Consider the following 17,124-nt stretch of genomic DNA (forward strand, 5'->3'; position numbering starts at 1 on the left):
ATTCAAAGTGGGGGCTCTCAGTCTCTTCACAAAGGAGCTGAGTACCTTTTATGGTCAAATCCTAAGTACATAATAAATATGTAAAAAAGCAGAGCTTCTTTCTATAGATAATCACTGAACTTTAAATAATATTTATAAAAATATTCAAATTTAATACTGGTAGGGGTGTCTTAATGATTTGACACAATAAAGACACTGAAGAAATCTTTAGTACAAATGAAGTGCTTATCTGATGTATACAAACAATGTGCACTATTTTACATGAAATTATAAACTATTACAAAACTATAATGAAATTTGTATTACTACTCAACAACTTTTACATCATTTCATGCACAGAAAGCACCAAATATCTTCTAAAGAAGGCAGCACTTTTGATATTAAGAATTCAAAATTAAATCCGAATCCTTACTTACTTCCTTAAGTGAGTATCTTTTAGTGCCAAATGCTACCTAATTATCAGCTTTAAAAAATGTTTTACATCTTAAAATACAATATTCTGTTTATCCTAGATTGTCTGGGGAACATCTAGTACATTAAAAGGTTTTTATAGAGCTTCTTAGTGATTTAACTGATATCATCATGCCTGCTAGCAATTTTGCAACATTCTGAAAACACTTTCCATAAATCAAAGCCTTAGCAGCAGGAATAAGCAGATGGCAGGAGACCATATTAAAGAATGTATCAATTATTTTTATTAATGGGATGCTACTGGATCATGATGTATCCTAATGGACTAAATGTTTAGCAGTTGTGTTTTGTCTGTTAGGTATCTCAGATGTTCTTACTGGATGTTATTATATTACCTTTTGGTGGCATTTTTGAGGATCTGGACAGTGAAGTTTGACAAGGGACATATAAAAAGATGTTTTCATTTCAGTCCTTTAATTATATTCATACAATAAGCATAAAATTCCAGCAAGTATAAAATGTAATTGTAAAAAGATTGCATATATAGTGCGTAATAAAGTACATTCTGTCTGCATACAATGACTTAGAAAACAAGATACTATATGGTTAACAATGAAAAATAGCAATTATTATAAAAATATTCTACAGTCTCATAATAGCAATGTAAATGCCTTTACTTATCTAAGAGACTTAACATAATTTTAAATTACAATAATTTTACATCCTCCATTCATATATACAGTTCTATTAAATTCAGAAAGTATTATAATATCAATGTTCTTATTAAGATTAAGCAACTGAATTCTATTTAGTTATTTTATTGTACAAAGCAACTGAGTTCCTGTTTGTTAAAATTGTTTGCACTTACTGTAGCTTTTCACACTATCCATGCAATGCACAATGAAATAATTTAGTTTTCTTTTCTTAGTATAGCATCTATATTCATGTCATGAATTAAACAGGATGTTAATATTTCAACTCCCTTTACTTTTGTGTAATTATCAATCTGCTGGTTTGTGGATTCCATTGGAATACGTCCACCAGCTTTGAACAGCTGCTACTGAAGAAAAGCAATAACTCCTCATTTACTACATCTTGACAAAAAATAGCCAGTTCTACCCCCTGCCCTGCTTGAGGGCAAGGTCTGTAAGACTTCAAATTCTGTTCTAGGCCCAGAGCCACTGGCATATTATGCATTTCTTTCATGAGATTTCACTAAACAGATCTCTGCTGGAAATAGCTGAAAAAATGTATTTTGCTTGCACCACAACTCAGCCCAATAAAACTTGCGTGGACAGCAAAGAAATTCTGCCTGACAGAAAATGTCAGGATTTTTCCCTGTAGTTATGAAATCCCTTTCCCCTGCAGAAGCTGGTGGGACTGGGCTTAGCTCTGCCCTAGAAGTCCTCTCAGCTTCACAGCACCATTTCCAAGCCTGTGGTGGGAGAGAGAGTGTTTATTCCAGAAAGTCTGGGATGTGACCACGAGCACATGCTAAACACCTTCAGTAGCACCTATTAATCCCCAGAATGTCTTAGTCTGGTTTTGCATTCTGTACCACCATTTAATTTCAAGGGTTAACCTGTAATCCAGGCTGTAACTGTTAGCTGAAATACTAATTATGATGACTTCCTACTGGAAAAAAAGCAACCTTGGTGAAACACCACTGCCATAATAAACAACTAGAAAGATTGATGCATTAATTGTTTTGGGCAAGGGGTCTGGGAGTTTTGTGTGAAGGAAGACAGCTTGAATACATTTCATGATACATGCAATAAAGTGCCTTGCAAAAAGAGCATTGACTATCTTAAGTTTCTCATGCAAGAAAAGAGAGAAAAATTCTGGTTCTTTAGACTGAAGCAATTGTCAGAAGAATGAAAATCAACTTAAAAAATTTTAATGGATGCACTATAATGTTTTTTTAGAACAGTGCTTATAAAAGTGATGAAATTCAGGATGTTATTTAAAGTCAGTACAGTTCAGAAGTATGGTCTAACTCACATGTAAAAGTTCAATGGGAAAATCATGTAACACATTCATATTTAATTTCTTTTTCTCCATTATGAGCAATCCACACTGGTGTATTTAAAACTAATGTAGTAGAAACTGCAGTACAAGGACAAATGGCATTTGATATCAACCAAATAACCCTTCCTTTTGTCAGCTGAAATGGACAATACTCATACTACACTAGGCATAATATGGGCATAAAGGTTACTTTTAATTCATCATGTTTTGAATTCAGTTGTCAAAATTAGCAATTGCTTTTGACAAAACTATGACAAAGTGGTTCCTCTTTTAATTAATCCAATTAAAATGGTGGTCAGTCCTATATCCAGCTATCTTTGATTAAAAAACAGCCAACCAAAAAAAAACCCCAAAAAACAAAACAAACAAACAAATCAAACCCATCCCAAACAAAACACCGAACCAAAACAAAAGAAAATTACAGAACTCTGTCTGTTGTCTTTTCTTTTATCCATGTATGTGAGTGTATCAAAGCCTCTTCTAATGGTCAGGTCTGTGCTTACAGGTCACCTTACATACAAGTAGTTTGCACAAACTCATAGAAAGCCTTGAGATCCCTAAAATTATAAATATTCTTGTGAAATTGGACACACCATCATCTTTCATAGCCATCTGGTTGTGATTTATTATCCAGCTGCTAATTTTCCAATTATGAAACTATTGTAACACTACGGGATTGGTCAGGCATGTGCTGTGGCCTGGCAGGAACACAAAGCTCACAATGACTTTAGGAGGGCCCAGGTACCAATAACAAAAGAAGCAACAGTAAGAAACAATTGTTCTGGTTTTGGATAGTATAATTTTAAAATCTTAAAATGTCAAGGCAAAAAGTAATCCCCTTTAATCTCTTCTTACTATTTTCAAACCTGTGACACTTCTGGAGAGAGGCAGGCTCAGTGACAGCAAAATTAATACACTTTTGAAACATATTTTGAATCATTATGGAACTCCTGTTGTGGTTTCCACTGGGGTAGAGCTCATTTTCTTCACAATGGCAAGTATGAGGCTGTATTTTGGATTTGTGCTGGACAGAAATGTTTTTCTTGTTGCTGAGCAGGGCTTACACAGCCAAGGCCTTTCTGCTTTTCCTACTGACACACTGACAAGGACGTTGGGGGTGCCTGGGAGGAGACACAGCCATGATAGGTGACCCCAATTGACCAAGGGATATTCCACACCATACCAAATCATGCTGAGTGTATAAAGTGGGGGGAAGGAGGAGGAAGGGCTGGAGATTTTGGAGTGATGGCATTTGACTCCCTAAATCACCATTACAGTATGTGATGGGGCTCTGCTCTCCTGGAGACGGCGGAACAGCTGCCTCCCCATGGGAAGCAATGAATCAATACCTTGTTTTGCTTCACTTTTGTGCATGGCTTTTGCTTTCCCTATTAAACTGTCTTTATCTCAACCCACGAGTTTTCCCACTTTTACCCTTCTGATTCTCTCCCCAGTCACTCTGGCCAGGCAGTGACCAAGTGGCTGCATGAGGCTTGGTTGCTGCCTGAGGTTAAACCATAACAACTCCCTAATGTGATCTTTTGGCTTTGAGGAAGAGCTATGAAGAACCTGTTCCATTTTATTTTCCCCTCTTTTATTATTACAATTGGAATGATTGCACTTAATGTTCTTCAGGAACATACGTCACTCTCCAGAATTTCACTCTGTACAGCAGTGAGTTTTCTGAATGCCTCCTCTAGCAAGCTGGTTATGAGAGGTAGTGCATCACATCAGCATTTCTGAATATTCCCTTCAGTTTGAGAAATCTTCCTTTCCATGTTTTCTGCAGGGAGTGCAAAGCCAAATATGAAATTCAATTCTTGTTTTTTATAGTGTATGTAATGGGAATCTTGTCATTTCCCTCTGCTTCCAAATGGATGAAAAGCACATGTATGGATAGAGTCCCTTTGGAAGAACCTCATTGTGCTGTCAAAGGACACTGGAAGTGTCACCCAACAGCCCAGTGTTGGATCTGAATTCCAATTTCTTCCACATAAAAAAGGACACTGTTTGAATATTCTTGGAATAAGTAGCTGACATAGCACCGTCACAAGTAGTGCTTGTTTTAAATTGTTCTGACTGTAACATGGAGTGTCTGTGCTGTCTTGTATATCCACAGCCTTTCTGCTGCAATGCTGTGTCTTTTTCTGTCTGAGTTCATTTGAATCCCTGTCATTATGTTTCTATTTTTCTTCTGTTTTATTAAAGAATACTTAAAAGAGTGTTCTTTTTCTACAAATGAAATTAAAAAACACTAATGGCATTCCATGGAAAGCCTAATGGATTTTCTCCTTTTAAAGAGAAGCCCACACAGTTTAAACTTCATGTGTGAAAGCATTACCATCTGGCTTTTTTAGATTTTAAAGCCTACAACAACTCTACAATTCCTAGCTTAAATAGTTCTCTGTTGCTTCACATTTTGTAGAATTTTCAGTTATAAAAAAATAAAGAAATTAGCAAATGACTAAAACTCATATTTGTAGCAGAGAAGTGTAAGCAGATTGAAAAGAGTTTGAATACAGTTTTGCAACATGAGTATACCTTTTGGTATACCATGGGTATACCATTTTCATATGTATATGTTTTCATATAAAAAGTCATGAAATGATAGTAAAAATATTCCCAGTGAAAAAAGAGATATGCAAATGTAGGCTGGGATCAGAGGGTGAATTTGGGGCAGAGTGATAGGAGTTCATGTCCATCTTATTTTCTTGTGAAGTAAGGGCTGGTTGAAACCCTTGTCATGTAGTAATTGATTTTTACAGTGTCTCTCCTTATAGATATTTAAAATAAGAGCAAACACCACGGTAACGTTCAGCTCAGTCTTTTAACATGGTGGTTTAGAGAAGTATGGGACCCTTTCTGCTTTTATAAATCATCTCCATCATCTGTGCTAAAGCTGCTTCTCCTGCTGCTCTCTTTTGATGCAGCTGGAGATGTAGAGGACAAGAGTGGGTCTGTTCCAAAGGGTGACACTGTGTCATCCAATAAAATTTCCTCTAGTCGTTGTTCTTCTTTTAAAGCTGCGCTGAAGGACAAATCCGTGAAGTGCGAGAGTGGATCAGAAAAGCCTGTAGATCCATTGCAGACATCAGAATTTTGTCCATGTACCAGAGGCATTTGTTGAGAGTAGTCCACAGAGTTCTCCTCTGGATAAGACTGTTGCTTGATGACCTGTGCAGCCAAATCGACAGCACTGAGCGAAGACATGACTGGAAGGCCATGTGCACGTGCCTGAATCTCCAGTTCCTGATATTTCAAACAAAAATAATCAGACAACAATTTTAAAAGAGAAAACAATCTCTTCAGAACAATTGCAGAAAGTATATAAATCATGCATGAAAATTTATTTTACGTATTGCCCAGTTGTGAGATTAAATTTTAAAATATTAAATATTTTATCTCAGAAAATTTGCCACTCAAGTGTTTTTATACCCCTTTCTGTCATTAGGCAACTGTTCTACAGGAACAGAACAGGTAGGACAGACTCTCTAAAACCATTGCATACTGAAACAAATGAAGGTAGGAGAAAAATGCAACTTGATAATTCATTATAAAACTGTTATCCAGAGAAAAAGAAGATTCTTAGCTTGATAATGCTTATATTATACAGATATATGAATAAATCAACATATGTAAGATGATTGATTTTATATCTATCTACCTATCTAACCATCCCATTTCCATAGGTGTGTGTCTATATTAGAATTTTGCTTTTCAAGCCATGAGGGGCTCTATTCTGCCTCTTTGTGTCAAAAGCAGATATAACATAAGACACTCTTACCAGGAAGTGTAATGCATTAAATAGTTTGAAAGGGAAAATTAAAATACTGAAGGGAACTTTGTGTCTAGTATTGATTTTTTGGTGCAGGAATATACTTATTTCCTTATTTTTTGTATGTCTTTGTTTCTAACACATGCGTAATTAAACTGTTTGTACAAGTACTTCATTTATTTTCCACTAATTACTTTATATAAAGTACAATTATCAAAGGAATTTCCTGAAAATCTAAAAAATACTCCCCCCCAATATACAGAGAAATAAATAGTCAAAGTCAATTTATTTTTAATAAACATCATTTGAAGAAAAATTATATAGATTAACAAAATTTGATGGAGGATAAGTACTGAGAAAGCTTTGTAGTTCGTGGTAACACTTATACAAACCTGAATTCGGAGTAGAAGTCTTCTGTTAGCATGCTCTAATTTCTTCTGCCTGTGTTCTAATTCTCTGGCTCTCTGTTGTTCTTTTTGTAGCCACTTGATGTACTCTACTGATGCTTTTAAAATAGTTCCTTTGTTCCAGCGCATATCACTGCAGAATGTAGAGATAACCTTTTCACAATTGTGCATGTCAGCAGAATTCATAAGAACTTACAAAATCTTTTACATTAATATGAAATAATGATTTACATGACTATTATTCACTCTTAGATATTATTGCTTCTGAATGGAAATTTTAATAGAATAGTTAAGAAGCCCTTATATAGTAAAATTAATCCCAGAATGAAAATAAGTGTCAAAAGAAAGTAATAAAGTGACTTTTTGTGGGAGAGCTAAATGCAATATCATGATTCTACCATTACAGTTTTTATATATTTAGTGAAAATTGCTTTTATTATTAACTCTAAGATTTAAATCTATGTGCAGTATTTCTGCATTAATGAACTAGGAAATATACATTACTGAGGACTTAAGCCTAAATTTTTAAAGATCATTTTGAATATACTACTCCTTTTACCTGACTTACTAATGAGGTTGCTTTTATGCTTGTAGAGAAAAAAAAATGATCTGTGCTGAATGCCACTCCTCATTGATGACAGACCAGAAAAATCACACTTTCATAACCATAATGACTAGGGAATGGCAAAAATCATGTTCAAAAATCTTGAACAATATAAAAAACAAGTTAAAATCTACAGTTACATGCACACCCAAAGTCAAAATAAAAGCTTTGTAAAAAAATTAAATTAAACCTGCCCATCATTCAGGAAGTCATGGTTTGACTCCCAGCTTACATGCAGCCTTACTAGCAACAAGACATTTGTTCAAATGAAACTGTCCAAAGACTTTCATGTATCCATTTATCAAATTTTCATGCATTCCTTTAACTAAGGTCTTAGAACAAGAATTAATTTTGCTGAAAATGTTTAATTTCTAATAAATTTCAGTATTTTTTTAGACAGGATGGGCTCACTGCATTAATTATACAGATTTATGGGCTTTATCCGAAATATCTACTTCACTGCAAGATTGCTTAGGCTGAGCAGGTTGGCCAAGCTTCTGGACCCAAACACAACTGTGAGAAAGAAAAGCTGCTAAAACAAGTAAGAATCTGATGTTGGGAGTGACAAGCATTTTTTCAATACCTATTCCAAGCATATAAGATGTCATTTATGGAGCAAAAAAAATATAAATTATATGCCTGGCTATTATCACTTTCCCTTATTCATAGAATTGTAGAATCTCAGAATATGCTGAGTTGGAAAGCACCCACCAGGATTAGTGAGTCCAACTCCTGGCCTTCATGGGACACCTCAAGAATCCCACTATGGGCATGAGAGTATTGTCCAAACACTTCTTGAACTCTGCCAGCTTGGTGCTATGACAAGTTCCCCAGAGAACTTGTTTCCACTGCTCAGCTACCCACTGGGTGAAAACCTTTCCCTGATATCCAGCCTAAACCTCTCCTGACTCAGCCTCATCATTTCCTTGAGTCTCATCAGTGGTCATGAGAGTGGAGAGGTTGGTACTTGCCCCTCCATTTCCCCTCATGAGGCTAAGCACCCTTAGAGATTTCTGCAGTTATTTTGCTTCTGACAGTGCAAAAGCCAGGCAGGTACAGGATTTAGGATTTAGGCTACCCTGCTTTTCCTGATGCTTTACTAGGGATAAAACCTGGTGGAGCTGATAAATTTAAGACACTAAGAAGAATACATAAATTTTGGGGGGGATAAACATCACAGTGTTTAACTATACCATAGAATTCAGATAATTTGCTAGAGAATTGGGAGTAAATTTTTCTGATCTAAGAGTTCTCAAATTCAAATGTCAGTTCTCTCTGGACAGCACACAAACTCTAGTATCCTGGGACCTCCCTTCTCAGTGCTACAGGTCAGAAATGCACAGCTTTTGGGATTAGAAGGTGAGGAGGCCAGACAGAAAATAGTTGCTCTCTACAAAGCCAAAACATAATTGGGTATGTATTCTGATCTAGACAATGCCTATTCAAAAAAGCTGGAACAGAGGTGGGACTGGGAGCCAAGAGCAGAATACATCTCCCTCATGATAGCTGAATCATCTTTTGGCAGCTCCTCTTCCTTCTCCTTCCTGTCCCTCTACCTCTTGAGCAGGTGGGTGGACAGAATTTCTTGCCAGCATCTCACGGGCTCCCTCCTAGGAGAGGACTTTGTCCTCTCCAATGGCTTACCTATGTTCAAATTGTAAAGGTTAAGGAAGCTTTGAGTATCCATATTTTCTGGACAAATCACCATGTCGCAGTTCCACTTTCTTCACACCTCTTTGGAAAGTTAGGTAAAATACTGAGAGGTCCCTGTTTATGGCTAATTGCAGTGGAGTTTGAAAGGCAGTAAAGTGTCTGTCTGTTTATGCCAGCCCATTCATGAATAAAGAAGATAAACAAACTAAATAAAGTTATCAGGATGAGAACTTTTCAAACTGGGATTCTCCACTCCCAGCTCAGATATGAGCTATATATGCTATATGGAGAAAAACAATCTGCCTTGACAAGGAGGTTAGTCTCTAGTAAGTACTAAAAACAAAACTAGGACATGTTTGAACTGATGGTCTGAACCTAAACATACAGTACTATGAAATTAGAAACAAGTGCAAATCTGGAAATACGGAAATAATTGAAGAAATGTAACTGCAGCAGAAAATATATCACATATTAAGAAATTATTTCGTACTGTTTTCACAAGAAAAATTCATGTCAGTTATAAAATTTTATGAATTTAAAATCAGACAAAGTTATTTGTGGTTGATTTTTCTGATTGACAAATGAAAATGTCATATATTCATCACTGTATTTGGAATATTTTTTGATGAAATTCATTCCTGTTACACTTAATTGCTACACTTAATATCACCTTTTGATACGGCTTACCTTTAGTTCATGTTTCCTTGATAGTTTTAGTTTTTATTTCTACGATAATGATTTTTTATATATATAGTTTTAAATGAATCTTCACTGAAAGACTAATTCCTGGATTCAGAGAAATCTTCCAGAGAGATGAACCTGGTCAGCTTTTGCATGAGATACATGTGGATAGATATCTCTTGTGGTAATATTTACAGATCTGAGAGGTAAAACTGTAGTGGAGAGCTAGGATAAAAATGCAGTGGTTACTATTGCTGTTTAAGAGACTATTCTTTAACCTGTGTCCATGTGTGTGTGTCTGTGCATTTGTGCATATCCCACATGTGGCTTCTACATCCCTTCCCACATGTACATAAACTGATTGGTACAGTTATGTACCAATATGTATAGATACATATTCCTTATTAAATGAGGAATATTGAAGTTAAATCTTCCAAGGTCTGAAGGCAACACAGCAAAGGAACAGCTGGTGACCTTAGAAGTCAATGTGCATTTCACTTTGTGGCTCTCTTTGCCAGGATCTAACGAGAATGCTGGAGGTGTCTGTGCTGATTCTGCATCACAGGCAGTTCATTCCAGCCCAGAGCACCAGGCAGCAGTCACGGGACAGAGCTGCAGAGCAACAGGGGTCTGTGCAGAGGTGCAGGGCTGGAAGAGCAGCAATGCAGCTGGCCAGGATGGAGGCAAACTTGGGCTGGTAAAGGTGAGATTCCTGCCTACCACTAGTCTGAAATGCATCTAGCTCTACATATCAGGCAGGCAAGCTGGTTCGTCTATGATGGGAAGAAAAAACAACTCAGCATTTGAAAATGGATTAACTCAAAGCACAAGTGCATAAGAAGAAATCAGAAATTGTCTGATGAGTTATTTGGTTTCTGTTATTTCTCTGAAAACAATGAATTCTAAATAAAACTACCCAAAAAGTTATAAAAATGTCACTAGGAAATTGTAGGTTTTGCTCTTTAGAGATTTGTAGATTGCTCTTAGAGATAAAAACTGAAAAGGTCAAAAACCACATTTTTAGAACCTTTAAAAATTGAGAAATCACTAGCAATTGTTACTCATTTAATTGGAAGCTTCTGTATAAAAACAGACAAAATACTTGCATTCTTAACTGTTTTGATCCTAAAAACTTAGATATAGACCTACTGACCTTCAGATATACAGTAATTCTTTCCTTCATTTTGATCTTTCAGTTCTATTAATTTGCTATTTTTCTTTTTATTAGGCTTTTGTTTTTCTTAGTCTTGATTGTTATTAAAGGCATGCATGGCACCATCCTGTAAGTACTGAAATATTTGTGAAATCCTACATCTAAGGCAAGTCATTTGAGAGCAGTAAGATGTTTTGCCAGTCTGGTCATCAGAAATGGCCTTTGCAAAGGAAGATTGCTTCTTTGTTCCTGTGTGTCCACGTGGTAGAGTAATTTGAAGTTTCTAGCAAGCTATAGATGTGTTAGTGAGTTTAATAAAGAAAGGTCTACCAAAAATAACAAGATTTGTACTGAAAAGTAAAAATTAAAGTAAAAAACACATTATGTTTTATTAATCTGAATCTCGTCTCCTCCTAACTTTAACATCCGAATCTCTCTACAAAACTCAGATGCCCAGAACAAAAAATGTAACTCTCACCAAGTAGAGTTTCTCATTTTAGAGAAACAAAACATAGAAAAGAGACTGATCTTCAGCTCATTTCCATTAATTTAACTTTGTTAAAGTCAAAGGAGCTTCACTAATTTACAGAAGTTGAACTCCTGTAGGAAGGATGGGACCATCTGATCATCTAAGGTTATAACTAATTAATAAAAGCAGTGTTTGAGAGAGTGTGATAGTCACACAGTTTGCCAGACAGGCCAGCTACTAATAACAAATACATTTGCAAAGTTGAAACTGTGTTTGCAGAATATTTGTTTCCTGTTTCTGAGAAATTAGCTTTAAACTAAAGAAATTTGCTCAAAGTACTTGGAAGGACTTTGTACTTGTTTTGAGGACTTGCACAATTGCAAAGTGTATTATTCTGAAAGAGGCAGCAAGTTCCCACTTCATACCAGCATGAGTGTACACAAGCTTCTCTTTGCAAGAAATGTGTCTGTGCTGGCTGCTGGAGGTCTGTCCACAGACACCGCAGAGGTCAGGTACAGATGGATGAAGAGAGCAGAGAGGAGAGAGTGACAGCAACCCAAATCCTCTGCAGTGCTCTTAATATTCCAGTTCTGTAAAAATACTAGAATTCTCGAAGGAAGGGGCTTTTTCTTGTTTAGCTTTCTGGCAATTTAAGTCTGACTACCATTAAACTGTTCTTGTGTAGGCATTGCCAGGCTTCATCACAATAAGAAATCCTGTTAACCACCTAAAAGGTGGATTCTGAAAGGTTGAACATAAATGGAAAGGCAGGCATAATTAAAGGAGCAGGTTATGAGTTTTTCAGCAAAAAGAACTGAGTATTTCTGGCATTTTTAAAATTCTATTTTTGAATTATTCTGTAAAACTGATTTGCATTTCTGAATCATCTAGCACTTGGATATCTAAGCATTGAAAATTAAACAAAAGAGTCATAGTTCTTTGTAACTTATCTTCATTTTCTAATGCTGATGAAGTGAACTTAAAACACCCATTCATTTATGTAATGTAATCCACACTTTTCATCATTAAATTAGAAAAAAAAAAAAAAAAGTGAAAAGAATAGGGCTTTAATCCAGTCAAAAGAAAGTCCCTGCAGAAGCTCTGCAGGAGCCAAACAAGTTCACTACATAACCAACAAAACAAAAGTGAAATAAAAACCCCACACAGTCCTTCTAAGAAATATAAATCACAAAAGGTTTCCAAATGGCATAAAAAATGTCCTTTTCTGTTTCTGATTATGAATGTAATCTTTTTGAAGCAAGCCATCTGGGACAGGCATGCTAACCACAATGGCTTAGTTATAGAAGTATTTGCTCTTCAATGCAGAGGCTGATTTTTTTCACTGTCATTAGTCTAAGCATCAGTAAGCTTTCTCCTTTTACAGCTAAGTTTCCACTATAAGAAGAATCTTCTAAAATCAATATGAGGCAAAAATGATATGTGTGATAAAATGTTGCAGATAAAGTATTGTAAGCCATGATAAATCTCTTTCTTTCAAAGAGGGAGCAGACTGGGGATACAGTAAGGTGCTATGAAGTAAAAGCAAGAACTGAAAGAGAAAATAAGGATGCTGAGTTATGATTTGGCAAAACAAGACCATATCAAAAGGTAATAATAATTTTGATCTGCTCAGCCAAAAAAAAAAACCACATTCAAATTAATATATGTCCACCTAAAAATACAAATACAAAAAAAAAAGTGCTTCCACTTCTTTGAATTAATTTTTCCTTGCACTAAGTTACAGCAAAACTATGTCGCATCCTGTTTTTTCAAAAGCCCTGCATGTTTTGATGACTTTTTTTTCCCTTAGCACTAACTTAAAAGCTTTTCAGTAGGGCTGCTTTCCAAAGGAGTACTGATCATCAGCCTTTTGAAGACAGCAGTCTTCAGAATGTGAGATACTTAAGTCCACCTTGTGCTTTTGTAAACATAAACCTCTCTGGGTCTGGTCACACTGCTGAACTCAGTCGTGGATTTGCAAATAAAACAAATAAGGCAATGATTTCAGAATCTATACCTGAAACCTTTTCATCAGTCAACAACACCAAAAACTGAGGGTCAAGTCCATTATGCACTTACTGGAGCAAAACTGCAGGCCCAGGTAAATCATTTTAAGAACAGCTTAAATTATTACTCTAGGTATTAATGTTTTGATTGAGTTCACAAATTCAACCTGAATCCAGACCAAAACATTTAAGTGAAACACCTTTATAGGCAATCAGAAAGTGCAATTGGAATTTGTACCCCATGCCCGTCTCTAATTGCTGTATAACCAATTCCTATTTTTGCTTTATAGCTGCAAACCAACAGTGCCATCCACTGTTTTTCTGAGAAATCTTTCAATTACTTGCCCAAATGGTACTGAATAGTGAAAAATGCACAGGAAAATTAAAACACTTCTATCAGTTTCTGCTTGCAATGGATCACATGTCTAAAACTTTATTTAGGCACTGAAATTGCTTTTTATTTTAATTCAACTTTAACACCTAATTCCATATTAATAATAAAAAAATGCCCATTTATGCAGTCTTTGGTGGATGCTACAGAAGGAGCTGAGTTTGTGAATTCTCTAAAATGGATGCACTATGTTAACTTTCTCTCTGGTGGCTGCACTTCAAGGAAAGCCAACCTTCTACTTCTGTCTCACACAGCTTTGTATTGTTGCAGAAATCCTTAATGTAATCAAAAGTTTCTTAGTCCTAAGGTTAAAAAAGCTGAATATCAATAGATTGTTTCATTTGAAGTATCATGCACATCTGTATTGGTATGCAAATGATAAAGACAAAATCTGTTTAATCAATTTTATGCATGTCACGATCATGCTGGTGCATTGTCTTAAGTCTTCCCTGAGCGACAAGAGAAATCTAAGGCTAAAGTTCTGCATTAAAAACCACTTTGAACTGTTATTGTTAATCTTGCAGTGGGATTTTTTTACAAAGCAGCTTTTTCCTGTTGATGACAAATACAAGCTTTAAGGGAATGCACATACAGTTCAAGCAATATGCATTTTTTGTTTCTGTAAGTATATGCATTAGTAAAAAATGATATTATTATAGCAATTATAGCAATTATTACTTTCATCCTTGCATTTTAGGACTGGTGCTTTCCCTGCACTGAGTTGAGGACTTTTGAAAAATGCTCAGTCTACAGACTCTTAAATTGATTTTTTTTTTCTCTTAGTCAAAGGGCGGACAGTGACAACGTAAACTTTGTGTTATCCCACTAGAGGGCCATGGCAAGAGCTGAAAGCATCACTTCTTCCTTCTCCAGAAAAACCACGCAATTGTGCCTGGGGACAGAGAAATGGACTTTTTTTGTTTGTTTTGGTTTTGTTTGTTTGCTTGTTTTCCCTTGGAGTGGCAGTCTCTCTTAAACACCCTGAAATTGCTTTCATATTATTATCCTTTCAGATAAGTTTTTCAGATGCAATAGAATATTTTTCCAACAGAAAAATCTTGCAAAGGTTTGTTACTTCAACAGCCTGATCTGAGCCAGTGACCTGGTGTGGAAGATTTTGTATCCCATTACTCAATCCTATAGCCAGTACACAACTGTCTCTTTTTTCCTGTATTAATACTATAAACATTATTATTATAGGAAAGACAATTGAACTCACGGATCATTAGACTTGGGGATGAGTGTGCCAAGCTCCTTGATTCGGTAATTAATGTTATACCTTCTTCTTCTCTCAACTGTTAAAAAGAAACAGTTACTGTTTTTATGGTGAAATATTTTTGGAGAAATTCAACTTAAAACATTTTAGTCAGTTAAAAACATGTTAGTCAATGTACAGAGAAAATCTTTCAAATAGCAGTTCCAACATGAGCTCCTACCTGTCTCTGACTTACTCTCAGGACAAACTTAATCATTAGTACCATCTGTATCTTACCTTAACTATAGGGTTTTCCCCTATTTACAATTAGATTTCTAGAGAATTAAATAGTTGCATGTTGTCTGAATGTGAGCTAATATTTCTTTTTTCCTGCTGCTTATATATTCTTCCCCCACCATGCTCCTACAGAACAGAGGTTTCAGCTTAGTGGAGTTTTGCTGTGGACTTCAGCAGGGATACAAGATAATTCATCCTGAAATTTTGTATTGTGGCAAAAATCTTGTTATAGACAACAACGTAACAGCTTTACTATTATTTACCCTTATTTACCATGACCAGCATTTAAACCCACAGAAAGTACATAACTACAACGGTATCCCCTCACTGAAACAGAGCAAGATTATGCCCCAAAAACACTTCATCCCCTCTACATCTGTTTCCTTTGGTGATGGACAGCACAAAAAAATATTTATGATAATTTTTCAAACATAGAGAAAATGAAAAAACCCCATCATGGTTTAAACTATGAAATATATTTTCTGGATTTAAATTTATGCTTCTTCTAAGACAAGCTATGTAGGGTATCTTGGTTCATTTTGTAGTTTAGGTAGAAGGAAAAAAGAGAAAATAAAGCTCTTAAAAGGAGGACCCTCTCTGTGTGCTCTCAGTTCACTTTATCAGCACTGTACTGGTATCCAGGCTGGTGTGTGGGATCCTTCAGAAACTTCACATTTTTCCGGTGGATAGGTCCGGAGAACACCTCATTGCTTTGGGGAATTACGTGTATATAATTTTGACACAGAAAGTGTACCCAGTGAGAATGCAGCCCCATTAGGTACTGCTGGGTGTCAGAAACCAGCAGTCTCCACTGGTGTTGTGCTGTGCATCCTCCTGAGTGTGCTGCTTGGTGAGCCCCTGCATCGCGCTGGAACGAACGGGCTGGAGCTGGTAGGAGAGCCCAGGCACAAAAACACAGAGCCAATGAAAAATTTAAAAAATGCATCTCAGTTGTGTCAGCAAAATAATGGCATGGCAGACAAAATTGAAGAATGTGCTTTAACTGTATCATTTTATGGCATAAGATGATACAGGCTGTTGTTTAATTAACATTTACACTGTGGAAAACTCTGTAAAATGGTCATCAAAAAGTAGTCAACTAAGCATTAGCTATAAAACAAGGTAAAGAAAAAATTATCCTTTCAAGTGAACACATACAGAATTCTTTTTTCTTTATATTTTTGCATTTTTTCCTGAAAAGAAGCTTCCTGTGGTTGTGTCAATGGGTTGGAGGGGAGATTTTTAAGCTTGGAAACAGGTTGCAATGGAACTTCACTGATGTCCATCTGTAACCTTTCCAGAGATATCCTGAGTTATAAGTAATACTTCAAGCATCAAATTATAAATAAGCCAAATCAGAAAATTATTTTTCTAACTGCATGGACAGGATTATGATATAACATTCTTTGTTTGGAAACAAAAAATCCCAACATCAAAAAATATTAAGTAATGTTTCAAACCCTGTCTGTTGCATGAAGGCGTTCCATTTCTTGAATCTAACTCTCTTTTCATGGTTTCTTTCAATATACAGTCTTCCAAAAAGAAGGTTTTTTCCCAGTGTCTTTTTTACTCCTTGTTATTACAATGTACAAGAACATTTCTGTGAAATGTAGACCTTAATGCAATGCAAAAATTGAAAGTTTGTATAATTCCAATCAACTTTCAAAAACTGATTTTTCAGACCATCACTAAGAAATCTGATCCTCGTGAGAGTAAATTACACTGATAAAGCCTTTATATGCAATGCATTACTATGACCAAGCCTTTAGATAGTAGAGCTGTGTCCAGAGAGCCTTTGGGCTCTGTAGTATGCACCTGGAGCCAAGCCAGAACAGATGCTGCCTTTTTGCAGTGGTATCTTCATGGCCTTCAGTTTAGTTGCCAGTGGTAAGGAAAAGTCTTCAGACATTTCTTCTATGATCAGGAAGGACTGTGATAAGCCAAAGCAAACAATAGAGGCAATAGTAAGACCTGGCATCCCTAATGCATCTATGATGAGCCTCTGTTTCCCCTTGTAGCTCCAGATAACTCCTACCCACCTCCTTTCTTAGTCC

The 17,124-nt window shown here is 35.9% G+C and overlaps 1 protein-coding gene across 3 annotated transcripts in view; it reads right to left on the minus strand.

The window, feature by feature from the left end:
- Positions 1–830: 830 nt before the first annotated feature.
- TFEC (transcription factor EC) overlaps positions 831–17,124 on the minus strand; it is a 65,725-nt gene continuing 49,431 nt past the window's right edge. For all 3 annotated transcript variants that reach the window (XM_063396708.1, XM_063396707.1, XM_063396706.1), the window contains 3 exons: positions 14,798–14,873; positions 6,607–6,754; positions 831–5,688 (listed from right to left, as the gene is read on the minus strand). In XM_063396708.1, coding sequence (XP_063252778.1) covers positions 5,308–5,688; positions 6,607–6,754; positions 14,798–14,873 — 605 coding nt within the window. In that variant the 3' untranslated portion in view covers positions 831–5,307. The remainder of the gene's footprint in view (positions 5,689–6,606; positions 6,755–14,797; positions 14,874–17,124) is intronic.

This window comes from Prinia subflava, chromosome 4, assembly GCF_021018805.1.
Source record: "Prinia subflava isolate CZ2003 ecotype Zambia chromosome 4, Cam_Psub_1.2, whole genome shotgun sequence".
NCBI lineage: Eukaryota > Metazoa > Chordata > Aves > Passeriformes > Cisticolidae > Prinia > Prinia subflava.